This window comes from Aspergillus mulundensis (assembly GCF_003369625.1).
Source record: "Aspergillus mulundensis strain DSM 5745 chromosome Unknown scaffold_4, whole genome shotgun sequence".
NCBI classification, from domain to species: domain Eukaryota; kingdom Fungi; phylum Ascomycota; class Eurotiomycetes; order Eurotiales; family Aspergillaceae; genus Aspergillus; species Aspergillus mulundensis.
In genome coordinates this window covers 1820994-1837691 of record NW_020797892.1, presented here as the reverse complement: position 1 = coordinate 1837691, position 16698 = coordinate 1820994, and the positions used below count along the sequence as shown (strand labels likewise).

The window sequence follows — 16698 nt, the reverse complement described above, 5'->3', positions numbered from 1 at the left end:
TACCTTTTTTATATATATTTAAAACTTTTAAATTTTTTAAAATTAGCTTTACTAGCACTAGGTTTTAAAGGTAAAGTAATTTTAAAATAATAACTTAAATTATTTAAGCTTAATTTTAAATTAAAATTAAAAAAATTACTAAAATTAATTTTTTTTAAAGTTTATTAAAAATATTAATAAAAAAATTAGCGCGGGAATTAATAAAAAAATTAATATAAAAATTAATAATTTAATACTATTTTAGCTCTAGGTTACAGGGGTAACTTTTTTTTATTTTTTTTTAAAAAATATTTTAATTTTAACACGCGATACTAATCACGCTAGGTTTAAAAAATAAATAAGCTAAAAATTATAATTTTAAGCTATTTTTTTTAAAACACCTTTAATTATAATAAATTTCAAATTAATAAGTTTTAGTAATAATATAAAATAATAAGGTAAAGGGTATATTTTACCCTATATTTTATTAAGCTAATAAACTAAATTATTTAAATTAGGTTTTTTTTAACTATTTTTAATAAAAATAAAATTTTTAAGCATAAATAAAAAAGGGGTACTTTTTTAATTATTTAAGTTTAAGTTTTAAAAATCTTAATTAAAACGCCTGCGGACTGCCTTTGCTTACCCTTTAAAAATTTAATTTAAAATATTATTATTAAAAAAGTTTAAAAAATAGTAAGTGCAAGTAACTTTAACTATAAAACTAATAAGTTTTAAAAATTTTTACTAATAATAAAAATATTAATAAAAAAATTTAATTAATAAAAATAAAGTATTTTAAATTTTATTAAATAATATTAAAAAAGTTATTTAAAAATTTAAAAAAAAGGCTAGCTTTAAGGCTATTTTTATAAACTTTTAAGTTATATTTAAGCTATTTTTAATTAAAAAGTAAATATAAGTTTAAATACTTTATATATAGGTTTTTACTTTAACTTATACTTAAGGCCTACCCTAGCCTTACTTAATTAATAGCTAAGACCTTAAATATTAATAACTTAATTAAGTTATATAACCTAATATAATAATAAAGTATGCTAAGCCTTAGTAGCCTAAGGCCAAAGCTTAGGTTACCTAAGGCGCTAACTCTAGATTAATAGTAGATTAGCTCCGGTGACGTCAAACAGAAAAATGTTGGCCCTGACAGTAAAACTTTTTTTTTTAAAATAAATAATAATATAACCATTTTTTTCCTATAATTAACTAAGTAGTTAGTAAGTAATTAATAAGTAATTAAATAAAAAAATATAAAAAATTAAAAAATTAAAAAATTAAAAAATTTATAATTATAAACTTAAGTAATTAATAAGTAATTTAAAAGTGCTTATTAAGTGCTTTATAATAAAATAAGTAAAAAGTAAAAATAAACTTAAAAAATTAATTTTTTAATAAATAAAAAATTAAATAATTAATAAATAATTTAGAAGTGCTTGTTAAGTGCTTTATAATAAAATAAATAAAAAATAAAAGTAAACTTAAAAAATTAATTTTTTAATAAATAAAAAATTAAATAATTAATAAGTAGTTTAGGAGTGCTTCTTAAGTGCTTTATAATAAAATAAATAAAAAATAAAAGTAAACTTAAAAAATTAATTTTTTAATAAAATAAAAAAAAATAGATACTAACCCTTGTATAAGTACTTAAAAAGCGCTTAAAAAAAGTAACTTATAATTTTATAAGGCAGGTACTATATATTTTTTTTAAAATTATATTTAAAATATTATTAATACCACTTTTAAAGTAATAAATAAATAATTAAAATATATTAAAAAGTAACTTAACTAGTTTTTAAGAACTTAAAAAGTAATTAATATTTATAACTTTATTAAGCTAACCTATAGTTTATAATATTAGTAAAGTTTTAATAATACTAAAATATTATTAAAAAAATAAAAAAGGTTAAATATGCGGTAAAATTTTTTTAGTATTTATAGGTTATATAACCGCTAAGACTTAAAAATTACATAATAAAGGCTCATGTGAGCCTTCGGAATAGCCTCTGCTCACCACCATCACTCAAGCCGCAGCTCCGCCAATCGATATCGCTCCGACGCAAGATAGAACTCAATCTGCCCAAGGCTGAACCCCCTTGCCATCTCCAGAAGTTGCTCGTCATCCTCGAAAATCCGTTCGATAAGCCCACTCCGTCTCGGAATCTCCCTCGCCAGACCCCTCAGCACTTCTGCAATCGACACCCCCGCCCCCCTCGCCTGGTGATACACGAACGTATCCCGCTCATCCCCGCCAATAGACTCCTTATAGAACGACATGAGGTCATTAATCTCATCCGTAACATTCCACAGCTCCGGCACACCCTGCAGAAACCGCTTGAGCCTGGACCCCGTCACCCCATCCCCCTGAGGGTCCTCAGGGTTCTCGGCCAGCAGGAAATACACATACGCCTCCGAGCTCCCGTTCATGTTGCGGAAGTACTTCGCGAACAGCGGCGACGCGACCCCGCTGAATGCCGTGGACCGGTCCAGCTCGATCTCCAGGCTCGACAGGGAGCTCAGCACGCCCGCAACCAGTCTGTTAGCTACCGGCGGGGCGAAGACGCGGTCGATCTCGGTGAAGATCCAGGCGAGGAGCTTGAAGGGTGCTGTCATGGTCATTTGGATTGCGGCCGGGGCGCTGGAAGGGCTCGGATTCATCAGGAGCGCCCGGAACTGGCTGATCTGCGCAAGCATGCTCTCGCCCTCGTCGTCCAGGATCAGGTAGAAGGCCGTGTATGTCCCGATTAGCGCCTGGACGGCTGGGCCATGCGTCGGGTAGAAGTAGAGCGCCACCAATGCGCCGACTTTGCAGACCTTCCGTGCGAGATCCTGGTTGTGTGTTACGGGGCTGATGTGGGTGGAGATTTGCGAGGCGAGGTGGGCGCATGGACGCTGAGGGGAGAAGCCCGTTCCCATGGTTTTCAGCATGTCTCGCAGGATGGCTTCATACTCGGTCTTGGTGATTTCGTTGGAGGGCGAGGTTGAGGTTGGGGCGTGCCAGGGCTCGATCCAGCTACGGAGCCATTTGGTAATTGGGAAGTTCACTGTAAGGATAGATCCCACGATCGAGTTCAGGAGCATGATGCAAGGAGGGGTTTTGGTCAAGGGGCACTATGCTTGTTCGTTACTGGAGATCTCTTCTTCAATGCTACGAAGATGTCTAAGGTACAAGGCCATGCCCTCATTTATAGCCGCAGTTTGCGCAACAGGACACATATTCCACGCATGCAGATAGAGATGGCTTTACTTTGTAGGAGCTGACCGGACCAGATGGTTGTATCCATTTGATGCCATGTCACTCTTTTCAATGTCGATATGCTTCATGAGAAACGAAGCTGAGCGCCTCATACATTATGCTTGCAACCTTGCCTCGTAGTAGGAACAAGTATACCTTGCAGAACGTTATGACATGGATAATCGCGGACCATGAATATACCCTGATCATGGTTCCAGTCAGCTCCAGTCAGAATCCAAACTTACTCATCGGTCTGCTGCGAAGGGAGCGAAGCTGCCCGGGCCGTCATTATTTGTGTATGCGGGGTCTAGATAGGGCCGAGTTTGCTGATAGGTGCGTAGTATTACAGGATTTGCCATTGGAAAGAAAGGAATACAGTAGACATCAGAAAAGCATTACTGTGCGAGGGCCTGCTGGGTTCTTCTGCAGGATCAAGCTGCATACCATGTCTATCCTAGGGACATACCATGCCTGTCACACTTCCACAGACCTCCTACCCTACCCTCAGCTTTGGTCAGCGTGAATGGAAATTAGACCCGCATGTTCTGATTGGCTCAGTCAGTCATGCCGTTGTATACGATGTATAATGAGTACCGGCAGCCCTCTCTGCTGAAAGGCAGTATAATGTGCAATGACTTGATCCGATGCCTACGTGGCAGAGAGACAGATGTCTACATCGGCTAGTGGTAGTATCAAGAGTGTCGAAGGGCTATCCCTGTATGTCCTGATCGACCAGCTGACAGACAGATGAGATCTGCATACTGACTAGATCTAGCATTGCAATCCTAGTATCAAGAGCATAGAAAGGCCATCCCTGCATGTCCTAACCTACCCGCAGCAAACAACAAGCAACCTTAACATCCATGATCCCAAAGACATGGGATGGGGTCCGGGGACAAGAAACTCCTTATCCAGCAAACCCTTTTTTTCCCTCAGCCTGGGCCTACCGGCTAAAGATATGCATGTAAGACGAGACGTGTCGAAGCCCAGTTTTAGGAGAGACCGCGATTACCTAGTAGCTCCCCAGTGAGAGGCCACAACAAGGCGTGCCGATGAAAAAAAAGGCTCCCTAAGGGCATGAGGTGAGCAAGCTCTGCGAGAAGCACACGGCTAGAGCGCCAAACTAGCCGCATAAGCTGCATGGACTCGAAGACATTACCTCTGTATCCAGCTTTGATCTTCGCGTCTTATCTTCAGAGCCAGACAGATAGCCGTTTTGGTCACTCTTTGCATTTCACGCACTCCTCTTCTTCCAATTGATCTCAGAATCCTTAAAACCTTTGAGACCTTAAGACCTTTGAGACCTTAAAGACCTCCGGCCTTAATCTGACAGCTTCCCACAGCTATCCAGATTCTCTCTCATAGAGTTCTCCAATAGCACAAGATGCCACTGGACGATGAGAGACGTCCACTCCTGCCGAAAGTGCCACCGAATGAGCAAATCTCGACAGTAGATGCAGCAGCGGCCGATCTAGATGACATTGGACGCAAATGGGCGCACGACCCAAGACACCCGAGAAACTTCTCAGATGCACGGAAACTGGCCATCATTGGAATAGCCTCAATTGCTTCGTTCAATGAGTACCGCTCCCTGGCGGAATCCTCCCTGTTCCACCTCCAGCCAGTGTTCATAGCTAACCGTTCTGTTCGTATCCTACGAATTCAGATGCATCACCACCACGATCCTCACCCCCGCAGCGCCCGGGATCATTCATGAATTCCACAGGTCGAGTGCGTCGTTGACCTCGTTTCTGATCTGCGCCCATGTGGTCGGGTTCGTTGTCGGGCCGCTGATCGTGGCGCCCATGACGGATCTCTACGGGAGAGCCCCGTTGCTGCATGCGTCGAACGTCCTGTCCACGTTCTCGTCCTTGATGAGCGCTCTCAGTCCAAATGTGGAAGTCCTGCTTATCGGGCGAGTCCTCATGGGCCTAGCGGGTTGTGTACCGACGACAATAGGCGGCAGTGTGATAGCGGACCTTATACCTGCTGAAAAACGGGCGACAATGCTGAGTTTCTGGTCGACTGGGCCGTTGTTGGTGAGTTAGGCGGGCCTGGCACGGTGCGAGAGGTCCAACGCTGACAGGAAGGCATGACTAGGGCTCGGTGATTGGTAAGAGAAACGCCTCTCGTCTGACGCTGATCCTTCTCTGACATGAAGTAGGTCCAATTATTGGGGGGTATATATCGTTGAGAGCTGGGTGGAGATGGGCGCTGATGATGGAGTTCGTCTTGGTATGTCTTGATATCAGGCAATTGGCTGTTCACTGAAGAATTATGCAGTGTGGGTTATCGACACTCGTGGGGTTGTGGATTGTGCAGGAAACACATGCCCCCACAGCCATGAGGATCGCTGAATTCGACAGCTTACGCCCTCACCAAGAGAGACAAAGATGGAAGACAATACGCGCGGCAATAGCTCGATCAGTCGTTCTCCAAACCACCTCACCCGTCGTGATCATCGCCGCGCTGTATACGTCAACGGCGTTTGTCTTCATGTACTTCATCATCACGACCCTGCCCATCCTCTTCGGCACCCAGTACGGCTTCAACGAAGCCCAAATCGGCCTCACCTATATCGGCCAGGGAACCGGATTCGCGATTGCGCGCTTCGCCGGCCCGGCCTTGGACTGGTACGTGAATCGCCAGCGAGCCATCCACGGCCACAGTAGGCCCAGAGACCGCCTGCCCGCAATCCTGCCTGGCAAGATGCTGATTATGATCGGCCTGATGTGGTACGGGTGGTCGGCTCAAGCCCAGCTTCATTGGGTGATGCCGATTATTGGATCCGGTTTGATTGCGGCGGGCATCGCAGTCGTCTTTACGGCCGTGCAGACGTATCTGATTGATGCGTTCACGGACTATGCTGCCAGCGTGATTGCGGCCAATGTCACAGTCCGGTCTGTCTTTGGGGTCGTAATGCCTCTGTTCGCGCCGCCGTTGTACGCTCGGTTTGGATACGGCTGGGGTAATAGCATCCTTGCATTTATTGCGCTGGGATTGACCCCAATTACTCTGGTCCTATATGAGTATGAGAGGTTGTGGCAGATTTTCAATCCCACGAGACAACATAGCTGGACGCATCCTAAGGAGGTCGTTGACCACTAAATGTTTTTCTCGAAATAGGACCCCGCTTTCACCCAAGATCAGCTCAATGTTTTATGTCATTTTCCTTGCGCTCTCGACGAAGGAGTATTTGTCATTTTCGTTCATTGGTAGTTGATCCGCGCAGTTGTTCTAGCGGGCGTCGACTGAATGGAGAGGGCGGGCAGCGATGACAAGTGACAACCCAGCGTATCGGGCGGCTGCATCGACAGAGTTAGAACCAAACAGAGAGGGGAATTCTGGTGATTTCCTGCGAAGTTCTAGAGAAGAGTTATCGTAGCATCGTACATTGTGGTTCAGCCTCATGTCCATCATGACTAGGTAGTGGCAAAACCTCGAGTCGACCAAGTCCACCACACGAACTTTTTGACGCGATGGCCGCTGACTGTCTACCAGAGTCATGAACAAGACCATTGTACTGCGCCACTTCAAAAATAGCAGCCAGCAACCGCGGTTCACGGTCTAACGACGGAGTGCTTAGCCCGGCACTGGGAAAGCTTGACGCTGGCCACAGTCACACTAGCAAGGGGCGGGAACACCGCAAACTCCGGTGGCATGCATGGCCATGCATGCTGTCTGATGTGCGATCTGGCCACATCGAACAGAATTTTCTCGAACTCGACTGCTGGCCAAAGGCATGCAGAGGCAACTTTCTGCTAAAAATAATGGCATTCCGATCACGAGGCCAGAAGAATGTTCGTGGCGACCCACAGCCGGATCGAGATCGCTCTCCAACAGTCCCTGTCTGGGGAATCGTCCCCGATCATCGGCGAGGGGCTCGTCTGGGGAGTCGGGAATCGGGATTGTTGAGAAGCGGTTTCATCGTAGAAATGTCGGTCTGTCTTGTGTCTGCAAGAAGTGTAGGTCGTGGAGGTGACAAAGTAGGTAGTTGCACTCCGTAACTTGTCAGTGGTCATTGTTCTCTGTAAGGGATGACCCCGTGACCGCGACCGTTGGCCGACCGCAAGCGGCTTCTCGTCTCTTCTTCTCCTGACGGCGACAGCGCATTCGCATCTCGCACCGCAATGTCGATCTCGCTTGTGCCACCCCAGATTCAGATCTCTCCGCGACCGGTGCCCCGTGTCCACATTCCCTGACTCACTGTGCGACCAGACCACCAGTACTACTATTGGGCCACCGGCCATTCGGTCAACTTCCGGGTCTTCGCCCGACGCCGCTCAACGTGTATAGCCTCAACCTCGGGATCCTAGCCCAGATGATAGGACCAGATCCCGACCGAGTCGCCACTGTTTACCATTCGGCCCCTGCCCGGCGTTCCAGATTCGTTTCGTGCCGTGGTAGCGACCCCGGACCCGAGTCTTGATTCTCACTAGCCCGCGCCCCTAGCGAGCTTACCAGCAGAGAAGGGAAGGTGTTTCGCACATCCCCTCCGCGATTCCGCAGATACGATGATTTCCACCATGCGAGCGTGCAGAGGCTGGGCGATTATTGCCTTTTGTGCGTTAGCTCGCGTTGACGGGCTCCTCACCGATTGCGTCTGATGTGTTGTGGCGGTTGCTGCTTTCGGTCGTTCGAGCTTTCCCCATCGAATGGCCCGGCCGGACATGGGCAATTCACCCTCTGCCTGTTTCCTCCGCATCTGAGATCGGGGTATAAAATCTACCCCGTGTCCCCCGTGGAGAGGATGTCGATCTGTTTATCATCTTCTCTCTGAGTCTATTCTTCGCCAACGAACTCAATCCTTGTTTATTTGCTAGCACCTCTCCTTCACCATGGGCTTTATGCTTAGAAAGCCTGATGATGCAGCGGGCTCTGCAGCCCCTGCTATCCTCATCGGTTTGTTTGTGGCCTTTGGTGGTGTGTTGTATGGGTATGTTCTTCCATCCACCCGGCATTTGGCCTGGCCCTCGCTAACGCGCAATAGCTATGATACCGGCACCATCAGCGGTATTATCGCCATGAAGTACTGGCGAAGGCAGTTCTCTACCGGCTACATCAACCCCAATGACCATATCCCCGATATCACATCCTCTCAGTCCTCAATGATCGTCTCTCTCTTGTCCGCCGGTACATTTTTCGGTGCGCTCACAGCTGCCCCCGTCGCTGATTACTTCGGCCGACGCATTGCCATGATCCTCGACTGCTTTGTGTTCTGTTTCGGTGTGATTTTGCAGACTGCGGCTACCGCTATCCCGCTCTTCGTTGCTGGTCGCTTCTTCGCCGGATTCGGTGTCGGCTTGCTGTCCGCAACCGTTCCTCTGTACCAGTCTGAAACGGCGCCAAAGTGGATTCGAGGAACCATCGTCGGTGCTTACCAGCTGGCCATTACAATCGGGTTGCTGCTTGCAGCTATTGTGAACAACTCTACGAAAGACCGCAATGATACTGGTTGCTACCGCATTCCGGTGGCCGTTCAGTTCGCCTGGGCTATTATTCTGGTTGTGGGAATGATCGTTCTTCCTGAGACGCCCAGGTTCCTGATCAAAAAGAACAAGCACGAGGCTGCCACCAAGTCCCTTGCTCGTCTTCGACGTCTGGATGTCAATGACCCTGCGCTCGTCGAGGAACTTGAGGAGATCCAGGCGAACCATGAATATGAGATGAGCATTGGCACAGCTAGTTACCTGGAGATTCTTCGCGGATCCATTGGCAGGCGCCTCGCAACTGGCTGCGCTGTCCAAGCCCTGCAGCAGCTGGCTGGTGTGAACTTTATCTGTATGTACCCTTGACGCAGACTCATGGCGATTTCTAACGATTGCAGTCTACTACGGAACAACGTTCTTCGAACACTCTGGCATCAACAACAGCTTCGTCATCACCTTGATCACAAACATCGTCAACGTTGTCTCAACGTTCCCCGGTCTCTGGATGGTCGAGAAATGGGGTCGTCGTCCGCTTCTACTCTTTGGAGCTGTCGGCATGTGCGTCAGCCAGTTTATTGTGGCCATCGTCGGTACCACCACCGACTCTGGCGTTGCAAACAAAGTCCTCATCGCCTTTGTCTGCGTTTACATCTTCTTCTTTGCATCCTCCTGGGGACCTGTCGCTTGGGTCGTCACTGGTGAGCTCTTCCCGCTCAAGGCTCGCGCCAAGTGCCTTTCCATCACGACTGCTGCGAACTGGCTGCTCAACTGGGCCATCGCCTACGCCACCCCATACATGGTCGACTCCGGCCCAGGAAACGCCAATCTCCAGTCCAAGGTCTTCTTCATCTGGGGAGGATTCTGCTTGATTGCCGGCGTCTTCGTCTACACCTGCATCTACGAGACCAAGGGTCTTTCGCTCGAGGAAGTTGATGAGCTCTACGCCAAGGTCCCTCATGCCTGGCAGTCCAAGGGCTTCGTGCCGTCGGTGAATTTCACGGATGTGCGCGACGTTGCTGCTGGGCGCAAGGGCAGTGGCTTGGCCGAACTGGAGGCGAATGCCCACGCCAAGCAGCTTTCCGAGCATGTCGAGAAGGCTTCGGTTTAGCCCGGCCCATGTTGTTTCTCTATTGTTTTTCTATTAGTACCTTTTGGATATAGACATGTTGTATATGTTAGACTATGAATGAACGTCATAAATCATCACTGAATAACTTACCGCGACCCATTGTCAACTCCGGTTTCGTTCCTGTCCTGGCAGCCTCAGGCAGGTCTCGGAGCTTGGATCGGCCAATAATCGTCTCGATCCGGCAGGTGACGTGTGTCAACAGCTCCACCTTCACGTGCGATCTATAACCAGCAACGATCGCCAAGCCTGGAGGCAATCCCTCTCCCCAGTCCCCAGACGTTCTCTCAAACATGTTCCAGCTTTTCTTCTGACGTTTCAAAAGTCTCGTTGTCTTACATATCTATCTTAATCTCTAATCGGGACCGCACCTTTGGCAGCGCAACTTCTTAACTTTCTAGAGTCACCGCGCAACTCCACCTGATCCTCCTCTCCTCCTGACCGCAATCAGACATGACGCACAGCCTTCGCGTCCCATGACTCCACTGACACTGACAACATGCTAATAACGCCAAATCCCGCCCATGATGCAGTTACAACGACCATCGAGTCCCTCTACGGGACCCCCCAATTACCCCTCCGCAAATCGCTGGAAAGCCAGCAGCCCGCGAAGATGCCGTCCGCGACGAAGGCCGCAAAGCCGCCGGTGCTGAGGTTGCAGGCTGTGGACAGGGTCCCGAATCAGAGCGACGACGATGACGATGAGATTTCTGCGGTCACAGACGGGCTGCTTAGCGAGAGGCGCACGGCGCTACCGCATCTCGCAGCCTCCCAAGCCGCGCCTGTCTTCACGCTCCCTGGACATCCGCTGTTCCCTCCGCTTCCGGTGTACGTGCATCCGCCGTCTATGCTTGATACGGCGCGGTATCTGGCCATTCGAGGCGCGTCGTTTGTCCTGTCGTTGTTGTTTCTCCTGGTTGTTGTACTTGGGGCGCTATCTCGTGGCATCTGGTTACTCCTCGTTGCGGCAGGCCAGTATCTGCAGCGAAACAGTCCGCGGCAACAGCGGAGATTCTACGCCGAAGAGCGCGCGCGCAGGCTAGACCGACGGACGTCGAGTCGGCGGTGGAAGCTCCGGCAGGAGAAGAGGGAAGTCGACGAGGAGGCGCCGGACGATGACGATTGCCCGCCGTTAGAAGGAGGGAAGGATCCCGTTGTCGATGATGTCGCGTACTATGCGCGACGAGTCGGGTTAGATGTTGAGACTTATAAAGTGCAGACGGAAGACGGGTTCATCCTTACACTTTGGCACGTCTATAATCCCCACGAATACACGCCTCTCCCTGCCAGCGAGCGGAAACCACGCGGGCCGCATGTATTCAGCGCGAAGAAGGATCTGGAGTCCTTTAATGGGGTGCGAAGGAAATACCCCGTGCTCTTGATGCACGGTCTCCTGCAGAACTCCGGCGCGTACTGCGCAAACGACGACGATAGCCTCGCGTTCTTCCTCTGCAAATCCGGATACGACGTCTGGCTGGGGAATAACCGGTGCGGTCTCGAACCAGAGCACACAAGCATGCTGGACTCCGACCCGCGCATGTGGAGCTGGACAATCCAGCACATGGGCGCGTTCGACATAACAGCGCTAATCTCCCGCGTGCTCTTCGAAACAGGGTACGACAAACTCGGCCTGATCGCACACTCGCAAGGAAGCGCGCAGACCTTCGTCGCGCTGTCGAAAGACCAACGTCCCGAGCTGGGCGACCGCATCTCTGTCTTCTGCGCCCTCGCGCCAGCGGTTTATGCCGGGCCTCTCGTTAACCGCGTCTACTTCCGCTTCATGCGCCTGATTTCCCCCGCTGTCTTTCGGCTGGTCTTTGGCATCCACTCGTTCATCCCGTTGATGGTCACCGTCCGGCGCTGGCTTCATGCCCGCCTCTACGGGAAACTGGGCTACATCGTCTTCTCGTATCTGTTCAACTGGTCCGATACGCGCTGGGACTACGGGCTCCGCGACCGTATGTTCCAGTTCGCGCCTGTGTATGTCTCCACCGAGACGATTCGGTGGTGGCTAGGCGCGGACGGGTTCTCGACGCACGAGTGCATTCTCGCGACGAAGGAGGCGTGTCTTGCTGAAGTTGAATTCAACCGCACTACAGCGTCAGCGTCGAGTATCAGAGACGCCGAATCCGATTCGACAGCGTGGTACGGCCCGCGCACTCCACCCTTTGCACTGTGGATCGGCGGCGCAGACCAGCTTGTTGATGGGCGGAAACTTCTGCGGAGGCTTGGGAGCGGTCGTGAGCCGTGCGTTGATGTTGTTCATGAGAAAGTTATCGAGGAGTATGAGCATCTTGATGTGCTTTGGGCGATGGATATGATTGAGCAGGTGGGGAAGGAGGTGCGGTTGGTGCTTTGGGAGACGATGCCGGGTGATGCGAGGGCGAGGAGTGTTGTTCCGCGCGGGGTTGCGTGATTGATGGGCTTGGAAGTTGGGTTGGTTTGGCCGAATGGCCCGGGAGGTGTTGGAATGGATGAGCCGGAAGGTTGAGGGGACGGGGACGGGGACGGGGGCCTGTGTATATGTCTTCTTGTATATAGCCTTGATAGACCCGGGTAGATAGATTATGATCATGACCTGTTATGAACAAGATGGAGTTGAGTTCAGGTGTCGCCATACATGATGAATGCAAGCCCCGCCTTCTCTCTTACTCTTACTCTTACCCTTACCCTTACCCAGATCGCCACAAGCAGAATCCAGTCATATCCGCGGTAGTCTGCAATCTGTCTTACAATGGCGTCTCTCTCCTCTCTATAGTTCTAGCCGATTGCAGCCCTGCCAACAACCAGGTGAGTCTCGGCGACATTCGCTATGCCTGCAGGTGCCATCAGCCAGCCCTGCATCCTAAGAGCTGCATTATACAATCTCGAGCCCAGAGACCCGAAATTACGGGGACGAAAAGCTGTCTTTTCTCTCTTTAGGAATGTATCTCACCCGCAAGCGAAAGTGCGTGGTGGCTTGGAATTCAACCCGAGACCGATGTCCCCGATCTTGAGGGAAAGGTCTTCTTCATCGCGGAACTGGGGGTAAGAACATGGAGCATTTACCTAGGTACCCCACACTTACCTCGAGGGCCCGAGTAGTACCCCCGCTAAACATATCGGGCCATTCTAATTCTGCATCGGATATCTACTTATAGGGACTGACAGCCTCGGCGCCGCAACAACCCTCACCTCGCCAAGCACACGCTGACAAGATCTACAGCGGGCGGAACGCTCAGGTCGCCGACGCCCTGATTGGAAAGGTGCGCTCTCTAACCCTGCCATCAGGCACAGAGATGAAACTCATCCAATGTGACCTGACGAGTTTGCACGCTCGCCGGGACTGACGGGGGATGGCTACGAGTACGAGGTGCAGGTTGACACGAATCCTTTGGGCCATGCGCTGCTTATTCGAGCGTTCCTGCCGCTGATGCAGGAGGGGGCGAGTAGGAAGGCGAGTGTGGTGTAGCTGTAGCTGCAGGGCGGATGCAGGTGTGTGTGAAGGTTCGACGGCGACACCGTCAGCATCAGCCAGGAACAGGCACAGGCACAGGCACAGGGCGACGGGCGCATCATGCTCCTTACCTCCTCGGCTACAAGTTTGCGGCTATGGCGGGATCGGGGCGAGGAATATTGTTGAGAGCTGAAGAGCTTCCTGTGGTCGTGGGCGATACGGGCGGAGCAAGCTCGCGAACCTGCTGGATGCGGCGGAGCTAGCGCGGCGATACCCCTCCGTCACCTCCGTGTCTGTGATCCGGGCGTTGTGTCGACAAATCTGATCAGTGGGCTGAGTTTGGCAAGAGGCTGTTTGTCAATGTCATCTCGCTGGGCCAAGGGTGAGCCCGGAGGAGGGGGTGTATAATTCTCTTTGGGCGGCGTCGACAAGGAAAGATAGGCTTGTGAATGGGGAGTTGTATAAGCCTGTTGGGAGAAAGGTGGGCTGGATGCTAGGGCTAGCGATGAGGGGTTGGCGGGGTAGCTGTGGGAGTGGACGCAGAAGATGCTGGGCAAGTACTGAGGTAACTTGGATGGGTAATCGTTCCGGGAGGTGCGCGTGATCCTGTGCATACAGACATGGACATATGCAAGAGTTTTGCAGGGGTTGTTTCTTGATTTAGAGCGAATCGACAGGGGTCCCGGGCTTCTGACAGGGGATTTTGAAAATTCGGCGGGGAACCTGGGGATGAGGATCGGCTGCGACCATGCCCACCAAGGTTACCGTGAAGATTCGGCTTTTCTAGCTCCAAAGTTCCAGCAATCGGCTTTGGTAAATTCTCGCAAGATTCTTCACATGGACCCCTGTCTCCTCCAGGCGTTCGCAATCGCCTCGGCCTTGCTGACTCGCGAGGCGTTCATTTCGCCAATCGTTGTTCTGCGTATGGGTACCGTATAGGGCCGGATCTCGTTGGTTTCGAGCGGAGCAACTCTCAGAATTCGTGCGATGAAACTGTTGGCTAGGAAGATGGATGCCTCGGCCAGGAACAGGCAAACATGGATGTTGTGGTGGAGGGCCCCGAGTACAAATGCTGCGAAGACGCCCTGAACTTTGAGCTTTGTCGTCCCCAGCCCTATCGGCCTCCTCCACCATGGCCTCGCTCCTCTTTCAGGTCCTCTTCCTCCTGGTGCCATTTCTCGCGTCTGCCTTGCCAGCCGAGTCCGTGAGGCAGACTAGCCCTCTAACACCAGGAGAAGACCCTTTCTATACCCCTCCAGCTGGTTGGGAGTCGACTGCTCCTGGTGCGATTCTGCGAACCCGAACTCCACCTTCTGCGATCGCGGCTTTTGGTCTCGCTGAGGTGAATCTCGATGCCTCATACCAAATCCTTTACCGGACGACGGACTCTTTCGGCGATCCCATCGCCACTGTGACGACTGTCCTCATCCCGCACAATGCCGACTACACCAAAGTGCTCTCTTACCAGGTCGCCCAGGATGCAGCAGACCCCAACTGCTCTCCATCCTTTGCGCTCCAGCAGTACTCCGACGCGGGCGAGGCCCTCGCCCTCATCATGCCGCAGCTCGAGTACCTGTTCATGAGCTCAGCCTTGAACAAAGGATTCGTCGTCATCATCCCGGATCATCTCGGCCCCAAGTCTGCGTTCCTGGCAAACACCCTCTCCGGACAGGCCGTGCTCGACAACGTCCGCGCCGCACTCGCATCCACTGACATCACCGGCATCTCATCTCAAGCAACCGTCGCTCTGTGGGGCTACTCCGGCGGCAGCCTGGCAAGCGGGTTCGCTGCAGAGCTCCAGCCCTCATACGCGCCAGAGCTGAAGCTTGCCGGCGCTGCGCTCGGTGGGACAGTCCCTCAAATCTTCCCGGTCATCGAAGCCTCTAATAAGGGTGTCTTCACCGGGCTCCTCCCAGCCGGCATCCAGGGCCTTGCAAACGAATACCCAGCCGCCCAGCAACTCATCCGCGAGGGCATCCGCCCCGAGACGTGGGCTGAGTTCAACAAAACCCAGCAGCTGTGCTTGACGGGTAACATCCTCGAGTACATCGGCCAGGATGTTTACAGCTACACCATCGCGCCGGATGTCTTCGAAACGCCGCTCGCCAACTCGGTCATGGAGCCCAACGCGATGGGCCATAACACACCCGAGATCCCGCTTCTGATCTACAAGGCCGTCAACGACCAGATCAGCCCGATCAGCGACACCGACGCACTGTACAATACGTACTGTGGCAATGGGGCGGACGTGGAATATGTTCGGGATCTGCTGTCGGAACATGCGCTGTTGACGATTACTGGGGCTCCAGATGCGTTCATGTGGCTAACCGATCGATTGAATGGCGCTCCTGTCAGGAAGGGATGTACGCGCAAGACGCAGCTTACGGGACTGCAGGATCCGAGGGCCCTGGCGGCTCTGGGGACCAACATCGTTCAGTTCTTGTTAGGGCTTTTGAGGCTGCCTGTCGGGCCCATCGGACGGTGATTGGTTTGGCTTGTTCGTCGGACAGGGCGTTTTTTTCCTCCGTCTCGAATTGTTTATAGTCTTCGACGGTTCTTTAATATCACTGTTTATGTTGTTCACGAGTTTTGAATAAGTTATCGGTCCTTTAACAACGTACCGCAGGTTTGGCGTTAGCCTGGAGCATTCTTGATGACGCCCACTGATGGAGAGGGCTTACTCACTATTCAACTCGTATGATTATTACTCTTTCACTTCAAAGACACTCATCACGGACCGTCAGGGCGAGATGCCCCTACCCTTTCTCATAGCGGCCCACTGTAACCACCACCTCATTGTGCCTGAACGCTGGCTGATTGCCCCGCGTCCTATCGGCATCATCGCTAGCTGCGTCTAAGGTATGCGTTGGGTAGATAACGAACAGAAGTGAGTCTTCAGGCGCCAGGTTTGGTGACGTGCCCGAAAAATCGACCGGGGAATGGGCCTTGTGGAGAGTTAAAGCTGCAGGAGGCTGATGGATGGGTCTGCCAAGGGGTATCTGAAGCGGCCCCTGAAGATCCGAGATGAGATTGCGAAACTGGAGAGTGTGTCGAACACTCGGCCGCAAGGAGGTGGTCGGAAGCAAGGTTTGTGATACTGGTCGACGTTCAGGTTTGGAGAGAAGCTGGAAGTGTTTCGTTGAAAGGAGGGGTGTTGACGGCGAAGACTGTAGAGCATCATCACATAACTCTGCCTCGAGCCGAACCACGTTTCGAGTCTCTGCAGTTCCACGTCTGGTCTCCAACTGTCTGTGCCAGCCGGAAATAAAATGCAGCGAGGAACGGCGTCCGCTGTCTAGACCGGTGTCAGGGAACGGCCCCGCGAATCAGCGCCCTGGATCGGGCCTTGATGAGTCGGACAATGGCAATCGACCAATCTAGATCGTGCGGGACAATCAACACTGCACAAGCTCGCCAGATGTCAGTTAATTCAGGTTTTCTGGGGTTGGCGTCGGCAAATTCGGTCCCGGCCTAACCC

The 16698-nt window shown here is 50.7% G+C and overlaps 5 protein-coding genes across 5 annotated transcripts; 4 read left to right on the top strand and 1 right to left on the bottom strand.

The window, feature by feature from the left end:
* Window positions 1-2013: 2013 nt before the first annotated feature.
* DSM5745_05071 (uncharacterized protein) lies at window positions 2014-3075 on the bottom strand (the record flags this gene model as incomplete). The annotated part of the gene is made up of 1 exon (XM_026747087.1): window positions 2014-3075. The coding sequence occupies one exon, from the start codon at window positions 3073-3075 to the stop codon at window positions 2014-2016; it is 1062 nt and encodes a 353-aa protein (XP_026604567.1).
* Window positions 3076-5449: 2374 nt separating this feature from the next.
* On the top strand, window positions 5450-6337 carry DSM5745_05070 (uncharacterized protein; the record flags this gene model as incomplete). The annotated part of the gene is made up of 2 exons (XM_026747086.1): window positions 5450-5464; window positions 5513-6337. 2 exons carry the CDS (start codon window positions 5450-5452, stop codon window positions 6335-6337), a joined length of 840 nt encoding a protein of 279 aa, XP_026604566.1.
* A 1730-nt stretch (window positions 6338-8067) lies between these two features.
* DSM5745_05069 (sugar porter family MFS transporter) lies at window positions 8068-9766 on the top strand (the record flags this gene model as incomplete). Its single annotated transcript, XM_026747085.1, has 3 exons — window positions 8068-8165; window positions 8220-9010; window positions 9057-9766. The coding sequence occupies 3 exons, from the start codon at window positions 8068-8070 to the stop codon at window positions 9764-9766; spliced, it is 1599 nt and encodes a 532-aa protein (XP_026604565.1).
* Window positions 9767-10283: 517 nt separating this feature from the next.
* On the top strand, window positions 10284-12200 carry DSM5745_05068 (putative ab-hydrolase associated lipase; the record flags this gene model as incomplete). The annotated part of the gene is made up of 1 exon (XM_026747084.1): window positions 10284-12200. One exon carries the CDS (start codon window positions 10284-10286, stop codon window positions 12198-12200), a length of 1917 nt encoding a protein of 638 aa, XP_026604564.1.
* A 2152-nt stretch (window positions 12201-14352) lies between these two features.
* On the top strand, window positions 14353-15705 carry DSM5745_05067 (putative secretory lipase; the record flags this gene model as incomplete). The annotated part of the gene is made up of 1 exon (XM_026747083.1): window positions 14353-15705. One exon carries the CDS (start codon window positions 14353-14355, stop codon window positions 15703-15705), a length of 1353 nt encoding a protein of 450 aa, XP_026604563.1.
* Window positions 15706-16698: the final 993 nt, after the last annotated feature.